The sequence below is a fragment of the Daldinia childiae genome (assembly GCF_008694065.1).
Source record: "Daldinia childiae strain JS-1345 chromosome Unknown Scaffold2, whole genome shotgun sequence".
NCBI classification, from domain to species: Eukaryota; Fungi; Ascomycota; class Sordariomycetes; order Xylariales; family Hypoxylaceae; genus Daldinia; species Daldinia childiae.
In genome coordinates, this window is record NW_022984643.1 from 1813898 (window position 1) to 1837653 (window position 23756).

The 23756-nt window shown below is 46.3% G+C and overlaps 5 protein-coding genes across 5 annotated transcripts; 3 read left to right on the top strand and 2 right to left on the bottom strand.

The window, feature by feature from the left end:
- Positions 1-976: 976 nt before the first annotated feature.
- On the bottom strand, positions 977-2224 carry GL218_01410 (Mitochondrial metal transporter 2; the record flags this gene model as incomplete). The annotated part of the gene is made up of 2 exons (XM_033577880.1): positions 977-1590; positions 1660-2224. The coding sequence occupies 2 exons, from the start codon at positions 2222-2224 to the stop codon at positions 977-979; spliced, it is 1179 nt and encodes a 392-aa protein (XP_033438894.1).
- Positions 2225-3323: 1099 nt separating this feature from the next.
- On the top strand, positions 3324-4523 carry GL218_01411 (NAD-dependent protein deacetylase SIR4; the record flags this gene model as incomplete). The annotated part of the gene is made up of 1 exon (XM_033577881.1): positions 3324-4523. One exon carries the CDS (start codon positions 3324-3326, stop codon positions 4521-4523), a length of 1200 nt encoding a protein of 399 aa, XP_033438895.1.
- A 50-nt stretch (positions 4524-4573) lies between these two features.
- Positions 4574-5188, bottom strand: GL218_01412 (uncharacterized protein; the record flags this gene model as incomplete). The annotated part of the gene is made up of 1 exon (XM_033577882.1): positions 4574-5188. One exon carries the CDS (start codon positions 5186-5188, stop codon positions 4574-4576), a length of 615 nt encoding a protein of 204 aa, XP_033438896.1.
- A 529-nt stretch (positions 5189-5717) lies between these two features.
- On the top strand, positions 5718-12062 carry GL218_01413 (Separin; the record flags this gene model as incomplete). Its single annotated transcript, XM_033577883.1, has 1 exon — positions 5718-12062. The coding sequence occupies one exon, from the start codon at positions 5718-5720 to the stop codon at positions 12060-12062; it is 6345 nt and encodes a 2114-aa protein (XP_033438897.1).
- Positions 12063-19238: 7176 nt separating this feature from the next.
- On the top strand, positions 19239-22656 carry GL218_01414 (uncharacterized protein; the record flags this gene model as incomplete). The annotated part of the gene is made up of 2 exons (XM_033577884.1): positions 19239-20395; positions 20454-22656. The coding sequence occupies 2 exons, from the start codon at positions 19239-19241 to the stop codon at positions 22654-22656; spliced, it is 3360 nt and encodes a 1119-aa protein (XP_033438898.1).
- Positions 22657-23756: the final 1100 nt, after the last annotated feature.

Consider the following 23756-nt stretch of genomic DNA (forward strand, 5'->3'; position numbering starts at 1 on the left):
CACCACATACCACATACATACAAGGCCACATATATACAAGGCCACATACAAGGCCACATACAAGGCCACATACAAGGCCACATATACTAAATCAATTGAATCTAGGTATTTGACTGAGTCTATTCAATTAAATCTATTTGATGAATCTATTTAATTGAATCTATTATATCCTGAGTATTGAGCTGTAAATATACGGCTTATTTGATTGGTCGGTTCATATCCCTGAACGGTTCAATTTTTGAACCGCTCATTCTGATTGAACGATATTTATACCGCTTATTCAATTGAGCGGTATACATATGGCTCTATCCCATATACGTTTTAAAATATTGGCACGTGCGGCGGGGGAGCCGTACCAATACTATTCAACTAATGAATGGTAAAAATAGGGATACGTAAATAATTTGAGCGGTATATTGTAATAAACAGTATATGTACAGTCTAGGATAATTGAGCCGAATATATACAGTTATGTCAACCCCCCTCAAGACGCTAAGGTACCTAAGTTAGGTACATAGGTACCTAAACTTGTTACCTCTGTACATAGAGATCTGTACCTTCAATTAGAGCTACGATCTTAGCGCCGAGGTTATTATATTTGCAAACGTCTCCGAACTCGCACGTTTATAAATCTTTCCATGTTGCTGTTTCTAATGCTATGATATCTGCTATACGTAGTAAAATAAGAGTGTAGCCAGCTTAGGGCCTTATCTCTCCAAAGTTTCGCAGACATCCCCTTTCTGCTTTTGCTATGTTCATCAAAATGCTATTGTTAGCAACATCGAGTGCTAGATCTTTCCGAATACCGTTTGTCCGGTGATGCAGGTCGAAGATATAGTACACTTAGGCTCTGCCAAGAGAGCCTCACCTTTTATTTCCGAGTAGTTTTGGTATCATCGAATGCCGACCGTCCGAGGTGCCTAGAATGTAACCAACGCCTTAACGCCAAAAGTGATTATATTCTCCTCATATAGGTTTACTTCGACTTATGGTCTCCGTTCCCATTGTGGTTGTGATTGTGACTGGGGTCGTCCTCAGGCTCCGGGCTCGATCGAGGGCTCACATCGCCAGGGATGAATTCGTCAAACTTGGGGGTAACGATATCTTTAGGTAGGAAACGGACGCGTACCCTGCGAACACCTCGCACCTTGCTACCGACCCGAGTCCTGATTTGGTCTTCCGTTTCGCCAACAGCTTCTACTGTCCAGCTTCCCGGCACGGCTACCTCCAAATCCACCAGGTAATTCTGACCGGACTTGACACCTGTGACGCCGCGGAGCTCTATTTCATGTCCCTCGGGAATATCTGAGAAAGCTCTCTGAACCTGTTTTCGGACCGAAGTTTTGACTTCATCATCAACAGTCTTATCGGCCAATTCGAGAAAAGCCGCCATAGTGTTCTCAACCCCGGCCTTCACCACCATCAAGGATATCAGGAGACCCCCGACAGGATCTAACCATGCTGCATTTTCTACCAAGTTCGCGCCTAAAATCACTGCTAACGTGACAATGCCAGTGAGACTATCGATTCGGTGGTGGACGGCATTCGAGGCGAGGACCGATGATTTTCGTTCGCGAGCAACTTTCATAGCTATGAAGGACGATTGGTTAGCACCTATATTTACCACAAGAGTTTCGGCGAATTGGTTGGAAGACTTACTTGCATGATACAACCACTCCTTAATGGCAACCGTGCCCGCAGCTAACCATGCAGCATGCAGACTGGGTACTACATCGGCACCATGTTCATGACCATGGCTGTGACTGTGTGCATGCGCGTGTGATATCAACTCTGCTGCAGAGGCCGCATCAAGGAAAAAATGACCATAGAGCGTTAAGAGACTGCCGTACCCCATATAAAGACCTCCGAAAAGAAGCATGCTCGACACACCCAACGATCCTAAACTTTCGACCTTTCCAAACCCAGTAGGATATTTATCCGTGGGGGGTTTCAAGCTCCAAGATATAGTAGCCAAAGTCAGAATATCAGATGCGAGATCTGTTAAGCTATGGATTGCATCGGCAACCATTGCTTTGGAATTAAATAAGTAACCACCAGCCCCTTTTGCAATTGCCATACCAAGATTTGAGTATAGGCCAATTCGGGTAATACGAACACCAGCATCATTTTTATTCTGCGAGGTAAGGTAAACATTATCATGGTGATGATGTCCATGACTATGTTTATGGCCACTATGGCTACGCGTCTGGGAGAGCGTGGCCATGATGGGAAAAAGACGAGTGAATTGGCGATGAATAAATGGTGAAGAATGAGTGATAGAAAAAGATTGTACTTGTGAAGAAGAATAACAAGAAGTTTGAAAGACTCGACGTGGTTGTGCCCGGTGTGGTTTATGTGTCCAATTAATGTGATAAAAAGGCTGTTGCTGACGGATAAAACTTGGGCTTAATCCGGTAGTCAATGTTGTAAGCTCAGGCCCGGCTGCGACAGCCTGGCGCAGGCTCAGGCCGCCTAGGCACGGCCAACCTAGTTGACCTTGGGGAAACATCTTACAAAGAGGGAAAGTACGCCGACCACGTAATAGTGTGTAATGGGTGTAATGGAGCAGGTACAAGACTTAGGGATCTGACCATCTGACAAGTGACGCGCGTTAATTCCTGGGACTGGCAAGTGAAATGATTATGTATATCTAAAACATGAATCGCCGTTGTACTATGTAAAAAATGCTTGCGATGCGTGCGTGTTCCTTGAACTGCGACGACATCGGATGGGTCGGCGTGGGAGAACGGTACCAATTAGAAGCCAATGAGAATCCATCTGATTTGATCTTTTTAGCTGAATTGAAAAGAAAAAAAAAAGGACCCTAGACTAGAGCTGCGTCAGCTGCTGCCGTAGCGTGGGATCAGGGAACCTGGAAAAGCCCCTAGCCGACCCCACGTCTTCAGGGGTATTTGAACCAAGAAATCACCGTTATAGCGGTATCAAGCTCGCTATCGCACTCGCTATATCTTATAAATCTATATGTAGGTATACATAGGAAGTTCTCTAATAGCGTAACACAACGTCTAATAAAAAGATGGTAAATGCAGCTTACTTACGGGTCCACCCGCCGTTACCTCATAGCCAAACCTTACATTTGTAGCCGCTTACCTCATCTTTCTTTACTTCTCATGGCTCGACTTAGGTAAGATACCTAATAAGTAATGACTTCACTTCACACAATATTATTATCATCAAACCTTTTTGATAGAATGAAGAATTATATGCCCTCTTTATACTTCTTTATATGACAAGTAATAAATTAGATTTTATTATCAATTGAATTCTTCAATATAATTATATCTTATTATTAATCTCTCCAAATGCGCAAACCATATATGCGAATTCCGTATACGGATGTCCTAGCATCTCCCACTGTCATCCCTCAGACCGCGAATACCATCTCAGGAGCTATTGCGGCTCTGCAGGAATTCTTTGGAGCAGCATCGACAAGAGGATCTCCATCTACGGTAGTCCTCACAGGGGCCGGTATATCTGTAGCTAGCGGACTCGCAGACTACCGAGGACCTAATGGTACATATCGAGTAAACAAAACATATCGGCCCATCTATTACAGCGAGTTTCTTCAGAACCACGAAGCTAGGAAACGGTACTGGGCTAGGAGTTTTCTCGGCTGGACCACTCTACTGAAAGGAAAACCTAATGCTGGTCACTATGCGGTGAAACACTTGGGCGACTTGGGACTAGTTCGGAGTGTGATTACGCAAAATGTGGATTCGTTTCATCCAAAAGCTCATCCTCAACTCTCCACGATTGAGTTACATGGCTACTTAAGATCATGCATATGTACGTCATGCCATGAAGAACTGCCGCGAGACACATTTCAGCATGAGCTAGCTAGGTTAAACCCTGCCTGGGCAGAGCTCCTACAAGAGGTTCTAGCTTCTGGTGCTTTGGATACAGAGAATCCGGATGAAAGGCGAGCTAGGGGTTTGAGGACGAATCCTGACGGTGATGTTGATCTCCCAGATGCGCCATACACAACATTCCGTTACCCAGCCTGCCCGAGATGCCTTACATCTCCGCCTGCCATTGCGGATGGGAGCTATGCGAAGGTTGAGGTTGATACGGATGGTGCATGGAAGCCAACTAGCACAGCTGGGATTTTGAAACCAGCAGTTACTATGTTCGGAGAGAATATTCGCGTGCCTGTCAGGGCTGCAGCAGAGCAAGCTATTGAAAATGCTGGAAGCTTGTTGGTCTTAGGTACATCCCTGGCGACTTATTCTGCGTGGCGATTGGCTAAGAGGGCTAAGGATCGAGGCATCCCCATTGCGATCATCAATCTTGGAGGCGTCAGAGGGGAAGAAACATTCTTTGCTAACCTCGATCCGTCCCAAAAGGGAAATCAAGGAGTAAGAATAGAGTTATCCACTGACGAGCTGTTACCTGCTCTTGTAGAGCAATTAAGAAAGTCCTCTAGTATAAAGGTTGCTGCAGAGGGCCATGATCATAGCCCTAAACAACATAACGCCTCAGTATTCAAAGACATGATGTCGTAATAGCATAATAGTCGTGTTGTATATATGCAACCTACAATAAAATTTATAGGTTAGAAAAAATTAGAGTAGCTTCCAGTCTTCGTCTTAGGGCGCTCCTTAATTTCCGCAGCGGTTGAATTACTGAACTCAGCCTTTACGGAATCTACCACGGGTTGGTTTGGTTTTTCGGGTTTCTTCGTATCCTTAAGGATATCTTCGCGTTCGATCTCTCTGAGTACCTCCTCCCACTCTTTCTCCTTCTCCGCATCGCCAGTGCCTAAGGCTTTCTGGACATCAATTTCTTCACCTCTTTGTAATTTCTCTACGACCTCACGTAGCAACCCAATGCGAACTTCGGACCGCCTCATGAACGTGTCAAAGTCCTTCTTCAAGGCGATCATCTGGATAGCCATGGAGCCAATAAAGAGGAAGATGACGATATAGAATGTTGCTGGATTCCATTCCTTTGACTTGGGCTTTTTAGACACTCTCCAGTTCACAGATTCTTTTGAGCGTCGGAATGGTTTTGGTATCATATTCTTCCAAAATGATGGTTGCGTAATGGACGGGATCGTGCTAGCATGTCGGACGAGGCGGGGTTGATTGAGGAATATTATCTTCGTGGCTGCTGCTGGTCGAAAGGATGCCGTGGTATGCGCAGCTTTGCGCCATATTAATTTGTCCATGTTAGAGAGACGTATCTTGATGCTGGAGAGAGAAAAAAAGAAAGAAAAAAGGTATAGATGCTGAGTAAAATTGTTGAAGTACTGTATTATCTAAGATGGGTACATCATGATGTATCTGCAGCCCCAAATCTAAAACGCACGGACCCTTTAAACGGATATCGGTACTTATCGTTTCAGTTGCCCGGCCAACATGTTTAGGTTTGTCTTTGGTCTAAGTTTAGCTAAACAGCATCCACTCTAACATGGATTCAACGTGGATTCACGCAATAAACTCCCACCTTCCTTGTATTTACTGCGAATTACACATATTATCAAAGTCCATGAACTCGGGCTTCCGACATTAAAAATATTATAAACATTTCACATTTCCTCCAAGTCTAAGTGTTGTCACCAGAATTTATTTGCTTCTTTCTTAACTGGCATAAGATACTATTCTGCGTGCTATAGCTAACCGCTTTCTTAACTCCTTCATTCTTTTCTCCTAATGACGATATGAGTACAAGTTGGCAAATATAGCAATTCACCCCTCATGGAATCCATACAAACCCGTGCCGATTCTGTGCGAAATGCTGTCACATCGGTTTCGACATGCACTGCTACAATCTCAGCTACTGTCAAAGAACTTCTCCAAGATAACGACGCAAACAACGAAGCCTCAAAACCAATCTCGAAACCGCGATCGACCAAATTAACAAGAGCGCCAAGTAGAACGAACACTACATCAGGAGGGCCGCGTACACAAGGTAATGGAGGATGCTTATCAGCTAAAGAAAAGGCCGTCCTGGCTACTCAGATTGTTACCGCCAGTCTCAAAGCTCTGGGAGAGGCAGCGAAATTACCACCTAATTCAAGTCTAGACGCGCGCGAATCTACTAAGAACGATCCTACTAAAAGTGAAACTCGAAATGGCCTTCGGAGATCGATTTCAGCCCCCATGAAGCCATTATCATCCCGATCTTTGAATCGAGTTGCGACATCGCCTACTGTTTCGAAGGCATCTCGATCACCCTTACAATCTACCTCTTCAATGGGGTGTCTATCTTTAATAGAATGCGCACGAGTGGCCTTTGCAGCATTAGCAACTCTAGAGTCGTCAAAGGCTGTCCAACTCCCTGAACTGCAGCTGGAGGCGGGAATGTCATCATTTATCAGCAAACTCATCGGGCTGAATCAGTTTGATATAGCATTAAGAGAGCTTAGAGTATTAAAACGACGCTTAGGACGTGTGAATAATGAGGAAGTTAAGAACACAGCGGCCCGCTTGAAACCGGAACCCAGTATAACATCGAAAACACTTGCCGAGTTGCTGGATTTCACTGCGATTGTTCCGTCTGGCCCATTACTTGGTTTGGCCATCACCACTCAACTTCAGGCTCTTCGCATTGTACATGGCCTCAAAAAGTCCTCACATCTCGAGGGCATCTTACCCCTATTACGGGAGACTTGTCCTTCTTCGCCGATAAAACTACTCCTATCGTCTCTTCAGGGTGCCAATCCAGACCAGACCAAATGCGCTAGACAGCTAGAGAGTTTATCTCAAACTCTCCTTTCTTTAACGCCAAGCGTAGCAGCTAAGGATGATGACTTTGCAGTGGAGCCGAAACTGTCCCCAAGTCCAGAGGTGGCATTAGAGGTACAAGCTCTCGGGTTAGTTACGCGTCTGCAGTCATGGAGTGTATCTGGACATAGGGGGGATGTTGATAAGGATATCATATCACCTCTCTCTAAATGCCTTTCTGCTTTTATTAGAAGAGCATCCCCCAGCCGCTTTTCAATGGCAGTGACCGCTTTCTCCCAGGTCTGGAAACGTGTCGAAAAGTTAGGACTTAGGCCGACAGAATCATCTCGGTCCCCCTCAGCCACGATATACCAAGTACTCGCCACAGCGTCCCAAGAATCTGGTAATACCAACGAGGCGAAGAAATGGTTAACGAAGGTCAAATCTTTAACCAACCCAGCCGAAGATTCCGCTGCAAGATGTTGCGCTGTCACCGCTAGACTATTGGCGCTATCTCTCAAGCAGTCCTCTCAGGTTGACGAGAATGTACTGATCGAAGTCTTAGACGGGTTGCGAGGGTCGCTGGGTGGTACAAGTGCGGAAATGGACGACCTTTTAGCCAGCGTATGTCTCCTGCGGAAATCTGTGATGAACGTAATCACGGAAAAGAAAGATAACTCTACGACAATTCCACAGAATATTAGCGAACATCTGGATACTTTCATTTTCCAACTACCTCGATTTTCTCTGAGATGGCTAGGCAAGCCACCAAGTTCGGCCAATGGCGCGAAGGACTTGATTCGGTTCGACCAACGTCGGGGGTTATTATCAACATATTTACCTCACATCCTCGACTCAGCTCTGATGCTTTCAAAACTGCTATTAGACAATGGTCGACTCGCCTGGGATGTTTTGGATTCTACTCTCCAAGACAGTTTAGCCCTTTTAGAAAATATTGAAGATTTAGCTCGATTAGAAACTAAGAGCAATCCATCTCCCTCATATCATATCAAAATATCTCATTTATACTACCAACAACACCTTGCTTTACGAAAATCCATTACGAAGACGACAGAAATTACATCTCTTAAAGCACTTCGAAAGTCTATCGATAGCGTGAAGAACCGGCCTGAAGCGGAGCAGACCCGAGCTCAACTATTAGTCAAATGGGAGAGATTTGCCGAGCTATGTAGAGCTTCAGGCAGATTAGACGATGCTACTGATGCTCTCCGGTCCATCAGAGATCATCTTGTTCGGCAAGAAGTTGTGTTAAAAATCACCGCTAGCCTCGCAACAGAACCTTGGTGGGTAGCGTGGAAACAGAATTCCGACGTCGAATTGCTTTCAAGGACAGTCTGCAACCTTGCTAAGCTCGACCGAAAACATAACGATTGGACTTGGTTGCTTGTTGGATCGGATAAAGCTACTGCTCTTGAGCACGACCTCTACGCCATCGTTTGCAAAGATCAGAAGTTCCGCTACGAATCGGATTTGTCAAGCCCTATGATAAAGACTTTATTAGAGTTTTACTCTGTTGAAAGACATCCAATCCGCAGATTGAGAACCTTGCTGCAGCTTCTCACTATTCACATGGGTTCACAAGATGGGCTTGCTGACTTGCGGACCGAGGTGGAAGGTGTTCTCAAACCGATCAATGATGGAGCCCTAGCAGATGATTCTGGCTTAGTTCGCTACATCCCGCATCTGCAAGCATCAGCAATGTGCATATTAGGGTTGATCGACTCGAATATAGATTCACCACAAATCAAAGAAGCCTTAGTTAGATGGAAGCACATCGTCTCCAAATGTCAATCAACTGAGCAGCTATTAGTTCACATCGATAATCCATCTCAGCTACTCACAAACCTGCAGTCTCTTGTCGATTTCGCCAGAATCAAGGGTCTAGAAACCTTACAAACAGAGATCCTCGAACTCTCGATGAGCCTCTCTAAACTCTCGGGGGACTGCAATCTTGAAGCATCGATAAGTCAGGGTATTGCACTCTGCCTGCAACATTTGAGTCATGGCTGGTCATCCAAAGCCGAGAAGTTTCTGGTGGATAATCAAGAAGTGATTTCTCGACCAGACGTCGCCAAAGAGCTTATTGTAAGATTTCACTTGTCTGCCGCCGAGTATCACCTATCCTTAGGAGCCCTCGACAAGGCTGAACAGCATTTGAGTAATGCTCGAAATGCTGAGATGGGCCTGTCATCCGAGTTAGAACCTAGGAAAGGGAAAAGCTCCAATCGAAGGATTACCACGGCGTATGCGTATTTCTTATACTCAAACCTCGAGCTCGAGCGTGGCGACTGTTATCACGCACTTCGCTTCGCCAAAACCGCTGTTAGGAAATTGTTCCATGATTGGTCTAGACTAGATGAGATGCGATCCGCCGCCCACGACATTTCCATAGAAGAGTCCTCGCAATCAGATGCTTCAGATAAGGATGCGAGCCTCAATAATTCCTATATGGAGCGTTCTGATCTACCCCGTGCGAGCGCTGGGCCAGAGTTTTGGACGCTAGCTCACCAGTTGTTTCGGTTTCTTCTACAATTATCTTCTACCTACTCACATGTTGGTATGTATCAAGAAACACTATATTATGCCGAACAAGCACATAAAGTAGCGAAGAGTATGGAGTCAGCTGTGTACATGTCTCAATCTCTTGCATGGTTAGCACGGGTGTGGCTCATGGCTGGTAAGCTGGAGAAGGCAGTGGAGCTGGCAGCTGAAATCAAACCTATAACTCTAGGCTTAGAGCCCACCTATCAGAACGCGAAGGTGCTGTGTCGTCTGAGTTCGGTATATGGAGAAATTAACGATGAAGAGGCCCAAGAAGAAGTAATAGACAGGGCAGAGTCTATGCTCAAGATTTTGAATAGCGCCCACGATGCGAATAATTCGGTTGTAGATGTATTAGAATCAGACATGGCGGGGTTAAGGGTCGAAGAAAAGCCAGTTGTTAAAGCTGTGGTACGCCGCACCGCGGTAACGAAAAGACCAAGAGCTCCAACCAAGAGTATCTCGAAGAAGCCGCCACCGAAAAAGGCGATTCCCCTACTCGAAGCCCCGGTACAAGTTAAACCCGAAGAAACCCAATTGTCCTTCTTACGCGCCTCGATCCTCCAGATTCAATCGACTCGTCTCCTTGATGCTAGTGATTGGGCAGCAGCGGTGACCACCCTCCGAACGGCATATGAGCTTTCCAAGTTGCCCACAGATGTGTCACAAGCCAGCTTCTTGATGGGTGTGGCCTTGATTGGGCAGAGTCTAGAACAAATAAGCCACGACGCTGTATTTTCTGTCATTCAAGATTCAACTCTTTCTTTCCCTTCAGTAGCGGGATCTTTTAAGGAAAGGATCGCATCTGATCGGTTATCCTTAGCAAAACCAGTGGCTCCTCGCAAAGGTCGTGGACCATCGAAGAATGCTCAGAACACGCGGTCCTTTGTCGAGAAACTACGCGAAGCACAAGGACACTTGTTAGCAGCGCATTCTATTGCAAGTCTTAATGGCGATGGTGACTTGGTTCACCGTATTGCCACTGTCCTACAAAATGTGGTCATCCTTTTATCGAATACAAACTCGTCTACACCGGCGGCGAGTCATCCTGCTCATGCCACTTGCTCGGTCGAACTAGCGCGCAACCTGACCTGGCGCCGCGAACGCAAGACACTCCACCTAGAAGCCGCAAAGGAACCAAAGTTGGATTGGCCTTTGCTTACCGACAATATCTATGATAGACGTACCAGCCTTGGGCTTTCCCTGGATATGGACTGTTTCCAGAGAGATTATGTCGATATTATTCCCAAATCTTGGAATGTCGTATCGGTGTCACTAAGCGACAATGAGCACGATCTCTGCGTCACTAAGCTCCAACCAGGCCACAGCCCATTCGGAATTCGACTTCCGCTTGAGAGAGCGAGCTCCAGGGACGCAGACTCTGAGGTGTTCAGCTTCCGCCAAGGACGAACAGAGTTGCTCGAGATTATACAGATGGCTAATCGCACCTGTCATGATGCGCGGGATATGAGCCAGAAAGGCGCAAAGTCCGCGTGGTGGGCTGAACGGGAACAACTCGACGAACGCTTGAAAAATATTATGGACTGCATCGAACAGTCATGGCTAGGAGGGTTCAAAGGCATATTTTCGCATCATCGGAGACAACAAGATCCACTTGTTCAATTTCAGACGAGCTTTCAGAATATTCTCGACAAAAATCTCCCCTCGCGGCGCAAAGTCCGCGGCAAAAAGACGAAAGCAGCCCCTGCGACCCAGGTCAACCTTGATCCTAGGATATATGACTTATTTATCGGCTTAGGAGATCCAACAGCTCGTGAGGGCGACTTAGACGACGCTTTAACAGACTTGCTATATTTTGTTGTCGACATCCTCCAATTCCATGGCGAGAGAAATGCTTACGATGAAGTCAACTTTGATGACATGGTGGTGGAGACCTACGATGCTTTACATGCGTATTACGTTGCTACTAAGAGTGCTAAGGATGCGGACGAAGCTGTACATACGATTTTGATCCTCGATAAGTCCTTACATGCATTCCCCTGGGAATCCCTGCCTTGTTTGCAGGGCCTGGCCGTATCTCGCGTTCCTTCGCTTGACTGCCTACGGAGGCTGATTCTAGAGGCTAAACCTGGCAACCCAGATGACGTCGACGAAGAGAATCAAATCGGCAGTTCCAGTCAACGACAGGGTCACTACGCATCAATTAACTCAGGCACGTACATCTTGAACCCTGGCTCCGACCTCAAGAACACTCAAGCTACCTTCGGCAACGCATTATCCACCCTCCCCCCCGCGTGGAATAGCATTGAGATGCAGGAACCGACAGAAGCCGAATTCGAGTCGGCCCTCGCTGACAAAGATCTATTACTGTACTTTGGTCACGGCAGCGGCGCCCAGTACATCCGTGGCCGCACGATCCGTAAGATGGATAAGTGCCGCGCGGTAGCACTACTCATGGGCTGTAGCTCGGCGTCGCTCGCAGACGTGGGTCGCTTTGAGTGCCACGGTCCCGTGTGGAACTATATGCTAGCCGGGTGCCCAGCCGTCGTGGGCACTCTCTGGGACGTGACGGACCGCGACATCGATCGTTTCGCCGGACGGGTGTTCGAGGAGTGGGGGCTCATGCCCAAGGGCACGTTTGCGGAAGACGCGGGCTCGAGCGCGAAGGGGAAGAAGGTCGCGAGAGGGAATAAGGGGAGTGCGGAGAAAAAGAAGGCGCCAGCTGGAGGAGATAGGGGTAATGCGAGCCTTGTCGAGGCTGTCGCGAAGGCACGGGATGCGTGTCGCTTTAGATACCTGACGGCGGCGGCGGTATGCGTCTACGGTATTCCGGTATATATCAACGACCAGTGAGCCGAGGCTACCGATCTCCTATCCTAATAACAAATGTAGGGGGAGGGGGGAAGGGAAGGTGACTAGAGCAGATTTCGCTCGAGGAGTCAGGGCCAGGTAGGCGGCATAATGCGGCGTTCGGAGGTCGATAAATTAGAGCTCTAGATACCTTTATTGTTGTCGTTGTTGTACATTGGACTATTAGGCGTTGGGGCTAGGATACTCTACTTGCTTTCAGAGTACGTAATCTTAAGATAATGATTCTCAGAGTTATGACTTGGATAATAGTGTGCTAGCGGTGATTATGATATGAGATATTTCTTCTTGTTGTGTAGGTTATTCAGAGAGGTATCTGAATTATAGTAATGGCGAGCTCTCCAGAAGGGGGTCTAGAACATACGGTTTTCTTCGGCGGCACTTTTGGACGAACTTGCACTATTAGCTAGATAAGATTTCTCTAGACTATTTCTTGCACGTACGAATGGAGATGAATGAGACTAATAATAATCATAATAGATTCAAAATTATCCTATGCCAAAGCTGGTGCCACGGAAGTCGAGTCTTGCTTTGGCGGGCTTGTCTATTTGCTTGTGTATTGGAGAATTTAGTTACGTAGTAGACTAGGTTAGGTACCTAAGCTATACTTTCTATCTAGCTAAGAGAATAATTATGTAGGGAGAGTAGTAGAAGTAGTAGTAGTAGTAGTAGTAGTAGTAGTACCAACGGACCGTCAGCGCCTCTCCTATATTCTAACTATTATAAGATAAATAGATAGGTAGTTAGTGAATGTTAGTAGAGAAAGCAAGCCTAAATTGCCCGGTCTCCTCTCCTTATCTCTACGAGCTATCATTCCGATCTTCAAGTCCGACTTAGAAGTATAGTAAGTTAGGTACATTAGGACCGTTAGCACGCGTTTCTAAGCGGTAAATATCGGTATAGAACATATATGCCATCGTTGTCATAGGGCTCAAGATCACTACGAGAGAGATTATTACTTTACCTGTTATCGAACTCATTACGCGTTCTACCTACACATCGACGACACGTATACTGCAGTATAAGAGCGTTGCGATCCGTGTAATCCCATTACTGGAGCCTAGGCCCGCCCGCGCTGTAGATGCAGGAGGCTATCGTGATACACGTGGCGAATGTCTGTCTGGTAATGGGCCGATAGCGAGAGGGGAGGATGAGCAGGTCAATATTGCTACTACGGCCCTTATTTAGAACTTAGCTGGCATATTGAAGGGCAGAGACCACAGCTCGTAATATAGTCGTCATTATGTGTCTACGTGCGAGCGTATGCTGCTGTGTAAGAATTCAATAGCGCATATCCAGTCATTTACGTCGTGATCCTGTCGAGTACTGCGAGATCTAGGTCAAGTAAGCCCGAGGGCAACACGAGATACTTCGAGGTCTAATTTTCTACGCCTGTCCTTCTTTGCTCAGTTCGAGGTGATATTCTCTGGAGTTCTAGCCCTGGCTCGGATGCATCATTTCTGCTGCTAGGCAGTGGACGGTTCGGCTGGTGAGGAGTAGTGATACCGCTCTTGGAGCTTCTCTATCAGTCGTGGATGTGAACGGTTGTGCTCGGTCGCACAACTACCATATCACAACATAGCCGTCGAGTAACTAACTCCCTCCCTACCTGCATACAGTAGTCAGTGCTATGTATATCTATCCACCCTAGGTTCTGCTTAAATTACTTGAAGTCGATGTGAGTGAAAATTTAATCGTACGTGGGCGTCCTTCATTTTCGGTACGGCAAGAGCTTGTATCAAAACTCGCCCGGCTACCTCCTAGAGTCGGATGTCCTTCTCCATGCTAGTGAGGCACAGTCGGCCAGAAAAGGCACGGGCTCAAGGAGGGTAGACAAATGTACCACAAAGATCGCCTCGTAGCCTGGTGCAGATCTCGAGGGTCCACGTAGCATTAGGTTAATCGCGACCGTACAAGGAGGAAATAAGGTAGCAGAAAATTAAGATACAACATAAATCTTTTTTTTTCCTTTGTGGAGATGTGTTGCATACTTTACCGTCTGACCCCTTTCCTTCCTCTACCTGGAGAATCTTGGTAGTCCGGGGAAAGCAAGGCGTTGCGTGATTTGGCCGATCTTTCAACGAAGAATACATAAAGTATATGACTGTCACTATAGATAAATAGGTGCTATAGTCGTTATGAGACTGCGTCTATATCGCGTGGTACTTTACTCTGCGGCATGAGTATGACATATGATATCCTACATGTAATAGCATGATATAAACCGCTGATTCTTTATTATAGTAGCCGAAAGTTATGCTGCTTCCGAAGTTGGCCAGTTTAGTACATATAGTACATATCTTAAAGGCGAATAGTTTTCCATCTCTGGGTTGGTGGAAGTTGGAGGAGTTCCGATACGGAGTAATATATCCCCATGGGGAAGCATCGCATACAACCCAAGGTCGATATAATGTAGGTAGGGTACCTTAACGACGTATCACTTAGGGTGGATAGTTTAAGTCCTGCGAGTCACGCAAGAAACTTAAGTAATGCCCTCCTGCTGAATTGGGGGCCTTCGCGGTTGTCCATCCGCCTTCAACAGCAAGGCTGGGGCGCCTGAAAATGCAGGTCGCGCAACGGAACCAAAATAGTAGACCGCTAGCATCGCCAAGCATACTGGGGCTTTTATTCTCCCATCATATCCAATTCGCTACCGAGGTTTGCATCCGCAATATGTTGAGATGTCGGGAATTTCGAAGTATTCCATGGCCATTCTGCGCAGCTGAATGGGGGGGGACGGCGGCAAAATACGTATCGCCCACATTAAGCGGAATATACAGGGGTCAAATCTCCTATTCAAGCCATAGCTGGAGTCGCTTCTTCTCGAAAGGACCGAGTCAATGTATGTATGATGATGTCTCGGCCGCATCCTTTCTTTTCTCTTTCTATTTTATTTTACCTTCTTCTCATCCTTTCCGGCTGCCTTCATTACGGTAGATAGCTGTGCCACGAGACCATCTGTAACGTCGGTTCGTGGATAAGTCTCGGCATCAAGACAAGAGATACATGATGCAGTGAGACATTACCACAAGGCGCATCTCGCCTCGCTCTAGGACACGTCAGGAGCTTAATCATCGAGACTCCAAGCTCCATACGCGTCCGTATACAAGAGGCCAATGTAGAATGTCAATAGAAGCATGTAGTATATGGGTAGCTTCATCAGCGGGGGGGAAGGTAATTGTTAACGAGCTGTTAACGAACTAAGGTGAGTGGATCTATAATCTATCATTGGAGTTAAACGATTGAATGTCCAACGAGGTATGTTGCTGGATTCCGAATCCGGAGCTCTAGGTAGCATGTGCCAGAGGACCTTCAAACAATATAATTGTAGCCTTGTATTCTATTTTGTAAGATTACGGAAGATTCTAGTTGTCTGGTAGGACGGAGCTGGTAGGGATGGGTTGTTTATTGTTTAAATGTATGATATGTGTGAATGATAGACAAGAAGGAGAGGCCGAAATCGCCACCCCTGAATTGGACATAGATTTCCGGCGGGTCTGGGAGTGGCCAAGCTAAGTGAAGAATATGTATGGTAACATTCCGAGAAGAGAGGCCCGTTGATACAGCTGATCGACATGCAAGAAAGTTGGCGCGCGAGTGTTTGGTGATGAGAGGATGAGAGGAATAAAAGTCGCTCGGGACTTGCTCGCTCTGGCGGATGCAACCCTATCTGTCAATTCTTTTTTTTTTTTTTTTTTTTTTTGCTAGGGTTAATATGAAGCGCGACTATCTGTCATGCGGCTTTGCGTAACCTTTCGTGCAGATAAGCCCATGATGCAGATTTTGTCCGGAAATTACTCTAGATGAGCAAAACGAGGATTAACATGATAGGTAAGACTATCGGAAGGTAACTCTCCAAGTAGGAGGAAGTGATGCAAGTTTCGGTTTTGTTAAAGTTTCTGTCCATGGGGCGGTAATAGAAGCAGTTTAGGTAATTATGTCAGCCTCATAAATCCGTTTCCGCTTCATTCCCGTTTGTCGTATAGGATAAGTCTATAATAACTAAGCGGGTCTCATATACCGGATAGCTTAGGTAGTTTCATCTATGAAATAACTACATTGAAATACATAGTAATAGGCTATGCTTTTGTAATCTCTTGGTCAGGCTACTAGGTTACTATATTAGTCGTCATGATTTTACGTCAGAGTATTGCTTATCGATCTATCCTTCATTAACACTTCAACAATACCTAGGTACCTAGGTATTCACTCGTTAATATCATCTATGTGATCATATATGGGCTAAAGAGAGAATAAGGAGGGGTAATTGTGAAGGTTAAAATCTAATATATTCGCTAAAGCATAACAAGTACTTTTGCAGGGATGAGGTATGAAGTATGGTTGTTTTCTTCATGCAATTGGAGAAAAAAAAGAGAGATAGAACTTCCCGGCCGAAAAATGCGCGACGCTGCACGCAAGCGCAGACAGGAACGTTGACTCGTGGGCAACTGCAATTGATGGCCGGCCATTTTTTTGATGTTTTATGGCCGAGAGCAAGTACTAAGTATAGTATATAACCAATTAGAATTAATAGAATTCCAAGGTTTTGAGCCCACTATTTCTTTCTTGATCCCTGAATCTTCCAAGGTCCCTAAGCTCCACTGCAGACAAGCTTAGCCAAGTATAGAATTATACTAACCAAATCTATACTGATCAATGTCATGGATTAAAATGTCCGATTGATTTCATAGCGGGTAATATAAGACCCCATATGATATTTTCAAACTTGACATTACGTCTGTCATGATGTGGACAATACAACAATAAGTCGATAATAACACTTGATTTCTCCAAATTTGTACCTATCCAGCTATCACCAGGTAACACATCCATCATGCATCTTAGCAATAAATAACGCGTTCCTTACCCTGAAGATGCAGCAGCAACTAAGAGAGCTCGCGCCGATAATCCTGCAAGTCGTGCGTGCTGACCTGGCTTAGAAATCCTGGCAAGCCAACAGGGACCCTTGACGGTGCCAAGATTGAATTTTGTCCCCACACGCTAATGATACCCCGGAGGCTCCAAGCTGTAGTGTAGTGTAGTGTAGGTACCTAACCTAACATAGTGGATCCACTATTATTTATCAATCGAATGGGTCAAGTCTATTTCAGACTTGCGAACCAATCCATTCAACATCGTTTGGAAATACTTTAAACGGCTCATCAAACTCGTTCCTCATATATCATATCGAATGAGAGTAATGAACTTCACTCTATAGGAAGAATCGAAAGTGAGTGCTAATGCGGCGTGACGACATGCCAACATGGACATGGATGTAGATCTAGTTAGTATTAGGTACATACTGTAACTGTAACGAAGTCGAGTAATGCTTCCCTTTGCCTTCGGTCACATTGGAATCGCCGGACGAGTATTGTGATTGTGATAGTGCTGCTCATATCTCATCGCCAAGAAGCTGCTTCGTAACTTTGAAGTAGCACGAGACCGTTTGAAGCTATAGGTAAGGAAAGACTAAGCAGGTCTGATCTAGTCTTTCTAGTGTAAAGTTGGACAATATTGAGAAATACCCCAGCTTTGAATTGAAGACGCTATACTACTATGGCTTCATATGTGGATATGGTATATGTACAAAGTAGTCTGATCTGCAGACCTATTTTCTGGTGCACATGTAGCTGAGACACGAGGCATTGATAAACGAGTTCTCCTACAGCTGGAAGTAACTAAAGTAACTTACACCAACATGACGCCTCGTGGAATTGCATAAGAGAACCGGGCCGTGGGCTCCACTTGAAATTAAACCCTAGTTGCCTTTAGAGGATGAATAAGCTAATACCAATTATTAGATATACATGTACTTATTCGTGCTAGTAGTCGGTATAGCGGACGGGGTAAACTCGGGATCATAGACTAACTGGATATGTCTACAATTAGACACCTATTCGATTTGAAATAGACTGTGCTTTAGTAGGTCACGCACGCACGAATTTGAAGCTATTCAATTACTGAAGCCCTTCTTCTCTATTTATCGACATCAAGAAGGTAGTTGAGGGTAGTAGAGTATACATTATCTACGTACGTGTGTTAATGTATAAAGTACCTACCTATCCTCACTCAAGACCCACTTTATGCTGGTCGTGTTCAACAGATCCTCAGCAGGGCTTAGTGGCTGGCTGAACAGGCAAGACAGGTACTCTACTGTTGGCATTGGCCAGAAGAGTCTGGTTTATCATTTCTGGATGGAGGCTAGGGTCCTTAGGATAAACTGACCGCTGTTCGCCAATAGGAGGACCTGTAATATCTTTCTATCTACTACCACATGTTGGTATTAATGTATTTACGACGTCAAGTGATAATCAGTATAGTATCTAACATACCTAAGCTATTATTGAAGTCCTACTTTTTGACCAATCTTGGCCTAACTCTCCCTCCGTCTTCTTGAGCACTGTGCGGACCTTTAATCCGTTTCTGAGAATAGACGCGTGTGCTAGCCGTGTGCGATCATCTCTATATACTGTGCATATACTGTGGATAGTGGACATCTTTTAACGGACTTGGAGGTACGAGCTGCTGTACCATGTACGTTCCGCATATGTACGTACAAAAACCCATGACATTTTAAAGGTTCCACCCACATTTAGTGCTCCATCAGCTTAAACCGTACTGGTTAGCTTCATTACCCCACAATGCTAGCCCGAGCACGCATGGAGACCCACATAGGAAGACCCACAGAAGGTTTGCAAGGAGAGCGGTTTCCAATCTCTCAATCGAGTGAATCTGCAGTTCTTCTTTTCTGATGACAAGACGTTTATCTAACCGGTTGCGCACCTTGTTACACTACCTAACTTAACCTACAATCTTCCCAGCGCTACTCTACTCGATATCGTATGTAGACGAACTAACCTCCCCTTTCCATCTATTCGGAGGTTTCCTCCTTCGCATTTCTTTTTCTGTTTGTCATGATACATTTTCGCACGGCGCTGGCGTTCCTGTTCTCTGATACCCGGGCCCGCTGAGGGCGACGTTATAATATCCGGTCGCGCGGGGCCGAAAGCCTCTTGTTACTCGCATTGAGCCCTCGTAGTAAGAAAACTAAAGAAAAGGAAGAAAAAAATAGAAACGAATTCTTCGACTATTGAAAGTAACGTTAGGCGTCGTTGATCTTTCCCTCTTTCCACGGTCGTGAAGGGCCATCCAGCCCCCGAAATGTCACCCAGTCAATCTCACCTTGATGCTCAGTCCTTCCCATCCGGGAATATCGATGGCTCACAACCCGTTGTTAAATCGGAACCCCAGCTTAACTCGATTGAACCGGCCGACCTTAATGGCTTTTCCTTAGATAACCACCACGATGGCCTTTCGAGTGACACCAACTCGCACGGACTGATCGACACTTCTCAATTTTCAGATTTCCATTTTCCGTTCCAAGATATCCCCGAGGCCAGCCATATGATCTCATTAGAGGATCACTCGAACGACTTGTTCGCTACTCCCGGACACGGCTCAATCTCATCAATTGGCGAGCGGAAGGACTCAACCGCTTCAGGCCCTCATAGTACCACTTATACCATGGTTGACCCTTCACAGCAAAATAGACGGCGCAGCATGGACGGGTCTGATGATGGAAGCCAGGAAAGCGTCCATGTTGGCACAAATTCTTTGGAAGATAATATGTCGGATGAGTTCGGATTAGCGACGACTGGGCCTGGCGACGGTACCGATTTGGGAGGGAAGCTGAAGGAAAACAAATCTGATCCCGCACCAGCTTGGAGCGAACTAAAGACGAAGGCAGGGAAGGAGAGAAAAAGATTACCCCTGGCATGTATTGCATGTCGGAGGAAAAAGATACGTTGTTCGGGAGAGAAGCCGGCTTGTAAGCATTGTCTTCGATCTCGGATCCCTTGTGTGTACAAGGTCACTACGCGGAAGGCGGCCCCGAGGACCGACTACATGGCTATGTTAGACAAACGACTAAAGAGGATGGAGGACCGGATCATCAAGCTTGTACCTAAATCAGAGCAGGATACATCCACCAATAACGTTGTCCGGGGCGTGGTAAAACCCGCTATCCCCGGAACTCTTCCCACGGGGAAGCAAGCCGCAAAGAAACGAGGCGCAGAGGAGGCGTTTGGTGCGGAACTCGATCATTGGGCTAGAAATGGCCCTAAGACTAGGATGGAGGGTTCTAGTAAGCCCACGTCATTGCAAGTGCAAGAAGCGGAGGAGAGCAAACTGTTATACGAAGGCGCTGAGGCTTTACCACCGAAAGATCTACAGGAACATCTCGCAGACGTATACTTCGAAAATATTTATGGCCAAGCATACCATCTCCTTCACAAACCAAGCTTCATGAGAAAACTTAAGTACGTCTTTTAATTAACTATCCCTAATATTCTAACTAACACTAATTACTATCAACAGAGCTGGCACCTTACCTCCAGTTCTAGTGCTTTCCGTTTGTGCAATTTCCGCCCGCTTTTCTACTCACCCAAAGTTCGCGATAACGAACAATTTTCTCCGAGGAGAAGAATGGGCAGCTCCAGCTCGAGATATTGTAACGAGGCGCTACGAATGGCCCAATATTACGATTCTAACATGTCTACTACTGCTCGGCTTACACGAATTTGGTACGTGTCACGGAGGTAGGAGTTGGGCGTTAGGTGGCCAGGCCACTCGAATGGCGTTTGCCTTACAATTGCATAAGGATTTGGAGTATGATCCCATGCGGCTGAATCCGACGAAGCAGCTTAGCTTCATCGATCGCGAAATTCGAAGGCGAACGATGTGGGCTTGTTTCCTGATGGATCGTTTCAATTCTTCAGGAACGGATCGCCCTATGTTCATAAAGGAAGAAACGATCAAGATTCAGTTACCAATTAAAGAAAAACTCTTCCAACTTGATATGCCAGGACCTACTGAAGATCTGCAAGGACAAGTTCCTCATCCGGTACCGATGGATGAGGGACAGCTCTCCGATGCGAAAGATAACATGGGCGTGGCAGCATACATGGTTCGCGCCATTGCCCTATGGGGAAGAATAATAAATTTCTTAAACCAGGGGGGAATGGACTCAGACGAGCATTCGATGTGGGAGGGCGACTCCGAATATGCCGTGTTGCTTAAACAAGCAGAAGATTTTGCTGAAAACCTACCAGATGGATTGAAATATAGTGCTGAGAACCTCCATCTGCACCAAACAGAAGGGATGGCCAATCAGTTTTTATTTTTACATATCTCGATCCAGCAAAATGTCTTATTCATGAACCGATTCGCGGTGTCTTCGCCAGCCGGTTTATCGAAAGCAGACGTTCCTAATACCTTCATTACACAGGCGGGATCAAAGGCGTTTGCTGCTGCTAATAGAATATCCGAGCTGCTGAAGGATGCGGAGCACTATATGATCGCGGCGCCCTTCGTCGGCTACTGCGCATTCCTGTCGAGTACCGTTCATATATTCGGAATTTTCTCTGGCAACTCTACCGTAGAGACAGCCGCAAAGAAGAACCTGGCTATAAATGTCAAGTTCCTCTCGAAGATGAAGCGCTATTGGGGCATGTTTCATTTTATGGCAGAGAATCTACGCGAGCAGTATAAGACATGCGCTGATGCTGCGCGCCAAGGTACCCCGGCAGGCGATAACTCAGCAGCCTCGCCTATATTCCAGTATGGAGATTGGTTCGATCGGTACCCGCACGGCGTGTCGCAGCCAGAATTTGTTGAACCGGCTTCTTTCAAAAAGAAGGAAACTGGCGAGGACGCAGTGCTCGAGCAGAAACCAGAACTTCACACAGTTGAAGAATTCTTCACGCAGCTCTCGCCGCCGCAAAGTACGGGCGAGGGACGGGAGAATGCTGGATCCAACAGACCACCCTTAATGAAACGGAAGTCGATAGCAAAGAAGGGTAGCATCTCCTCGCGTGGTGAACAGCAACAACTGGAACCCCTTCTTACCGATCTCAATGGCGCTAGTATACCCGAACAAATCCAGCGCATTCAGCATGCGCAACAACAGAGAGCGCAGGCACAACGCAACTATTCTCGTCTAGGCGGGCAAACTAGTGGGCCGACCTCTTTCAATTCTAACCTCGCACACGCACGCTTACAAAATGCAGCAGCGAACTACCACGCCCTATCACCGATTAGCCCTGTCACAGTTGGCGGGTTTCAGCATGGCCACGGCCACGGACACCAACACCCCGCCTTCTATAACCAGGATTTACTTTCGCTGTCCCTCTCAAACAACGCTGCGGGAATATTGCCGCAGCTGGATCGCCAGCTCGTATTCAACGCATATGGCCAGTTAGATCCTTCAACAATTAGCGGTCCTGAGGCTATTATGGACTGGGACGCGTTGGCTGGTAACGGGAATGACTCGAATAGAGGACATAACGCGAACGGATCCAATGCCGGCTCTGGAGGCGGCCCAAGTAATCATCATCATGATAGCTTGCCTGGCGGGTTTGTTTCTGAACCATCTTCTGCATGGTTTATGCCATTCAACATGGAGCCGCCAGAACTAGGCCAAGATCTAGGCGGCATGGGCGGTGTTGATGGGTTTGGGCTCTTCAGTCCTGGCGTGCATACTCCGGGTGCTGGATTAGGCCTCCGGAGAGGGGGCCGATAAGACGATCGAGTTACTTTGATGTTTCTCATTTGACTTTGTCCTGTACCGGATAAGCTATCTTTGTGAGATTTGACACCGTATTATGATGTGTCTCCATACGAAATAACTGGTTCGGTTGTTTGGCTGAGATATACCTGCCTACTTACCTACATCATTGTAGTATACCCTTACGTTTGGAGGGAGAGAAGAAGTGATAGGGAGCTACCGGCGACTTCATGCCCCTTCAACGGATGACGCATACGTATCTTTTTTTGTACATTTTAGAATACATCTGAAGGACTAGGACATGTCCTTTTGAGCGAATGGGATCTTGTAAAGGATTGGGTCCAAACGGTGTAACGGAGTTGAACAGGAAGATTTTCTCTTTTCTCCGGGGGGTTGGTCGGAAAGGGGCCTCCCAAAATCTAAGAAGCGCCAGCCTACATGTTTTTTTTTTTTTGGTGGCTTGCTAGCTTTTCGCTCGCTGTTGTTTATATCTGTTTATACTTATGTTACAAGAAGGATATCCGGAGGGAAAGATAGGGCAAGCCCGGGAATTTTGAAATGCCCATGCGAGAGAAAAAACCTCTTTCTGTGATTACACCTGTTTGTCATGTATGTAGCCGGAGCCTATAGCCAGAATGCGGGCACGCGCTGTTGTCGTTCGAGATGGATATGATACCACCTGATATAGCATGACGGAAGAGATCTTGGGACGGCATTTGTATTTTTGGCGCGAGCGAGGGAGAAGACAGAAATCGAAAATCAAGAATTAAGAGAAAACTGTTGTTTCCTAGGTAATGACAACTACCTTATGTATTCAAACACAACTAAAATCTTTCCTCTTCTCCCCCACGTTTAGAAACCAAAAAAACGTGAGAGATCCTCGTAACTTTATATGTATACCTGTAACGTACAAAACCTATCCTTGCCGGGTCGGGGTCCTGCGCCATGCAAGTGGTACGATGTCTGGAACCCCATCGGGCCACATTGGACACGGCAACTAAGCCCAGCGGAGCAAAAGCGCCAGCAGATCCCGCTTAGCTCGGGATGCGGGAACGGGACTTGCATGAGAGGATCCTTACACCCCTAACAGCACGCGAGATCGAGATGAGCTTTTT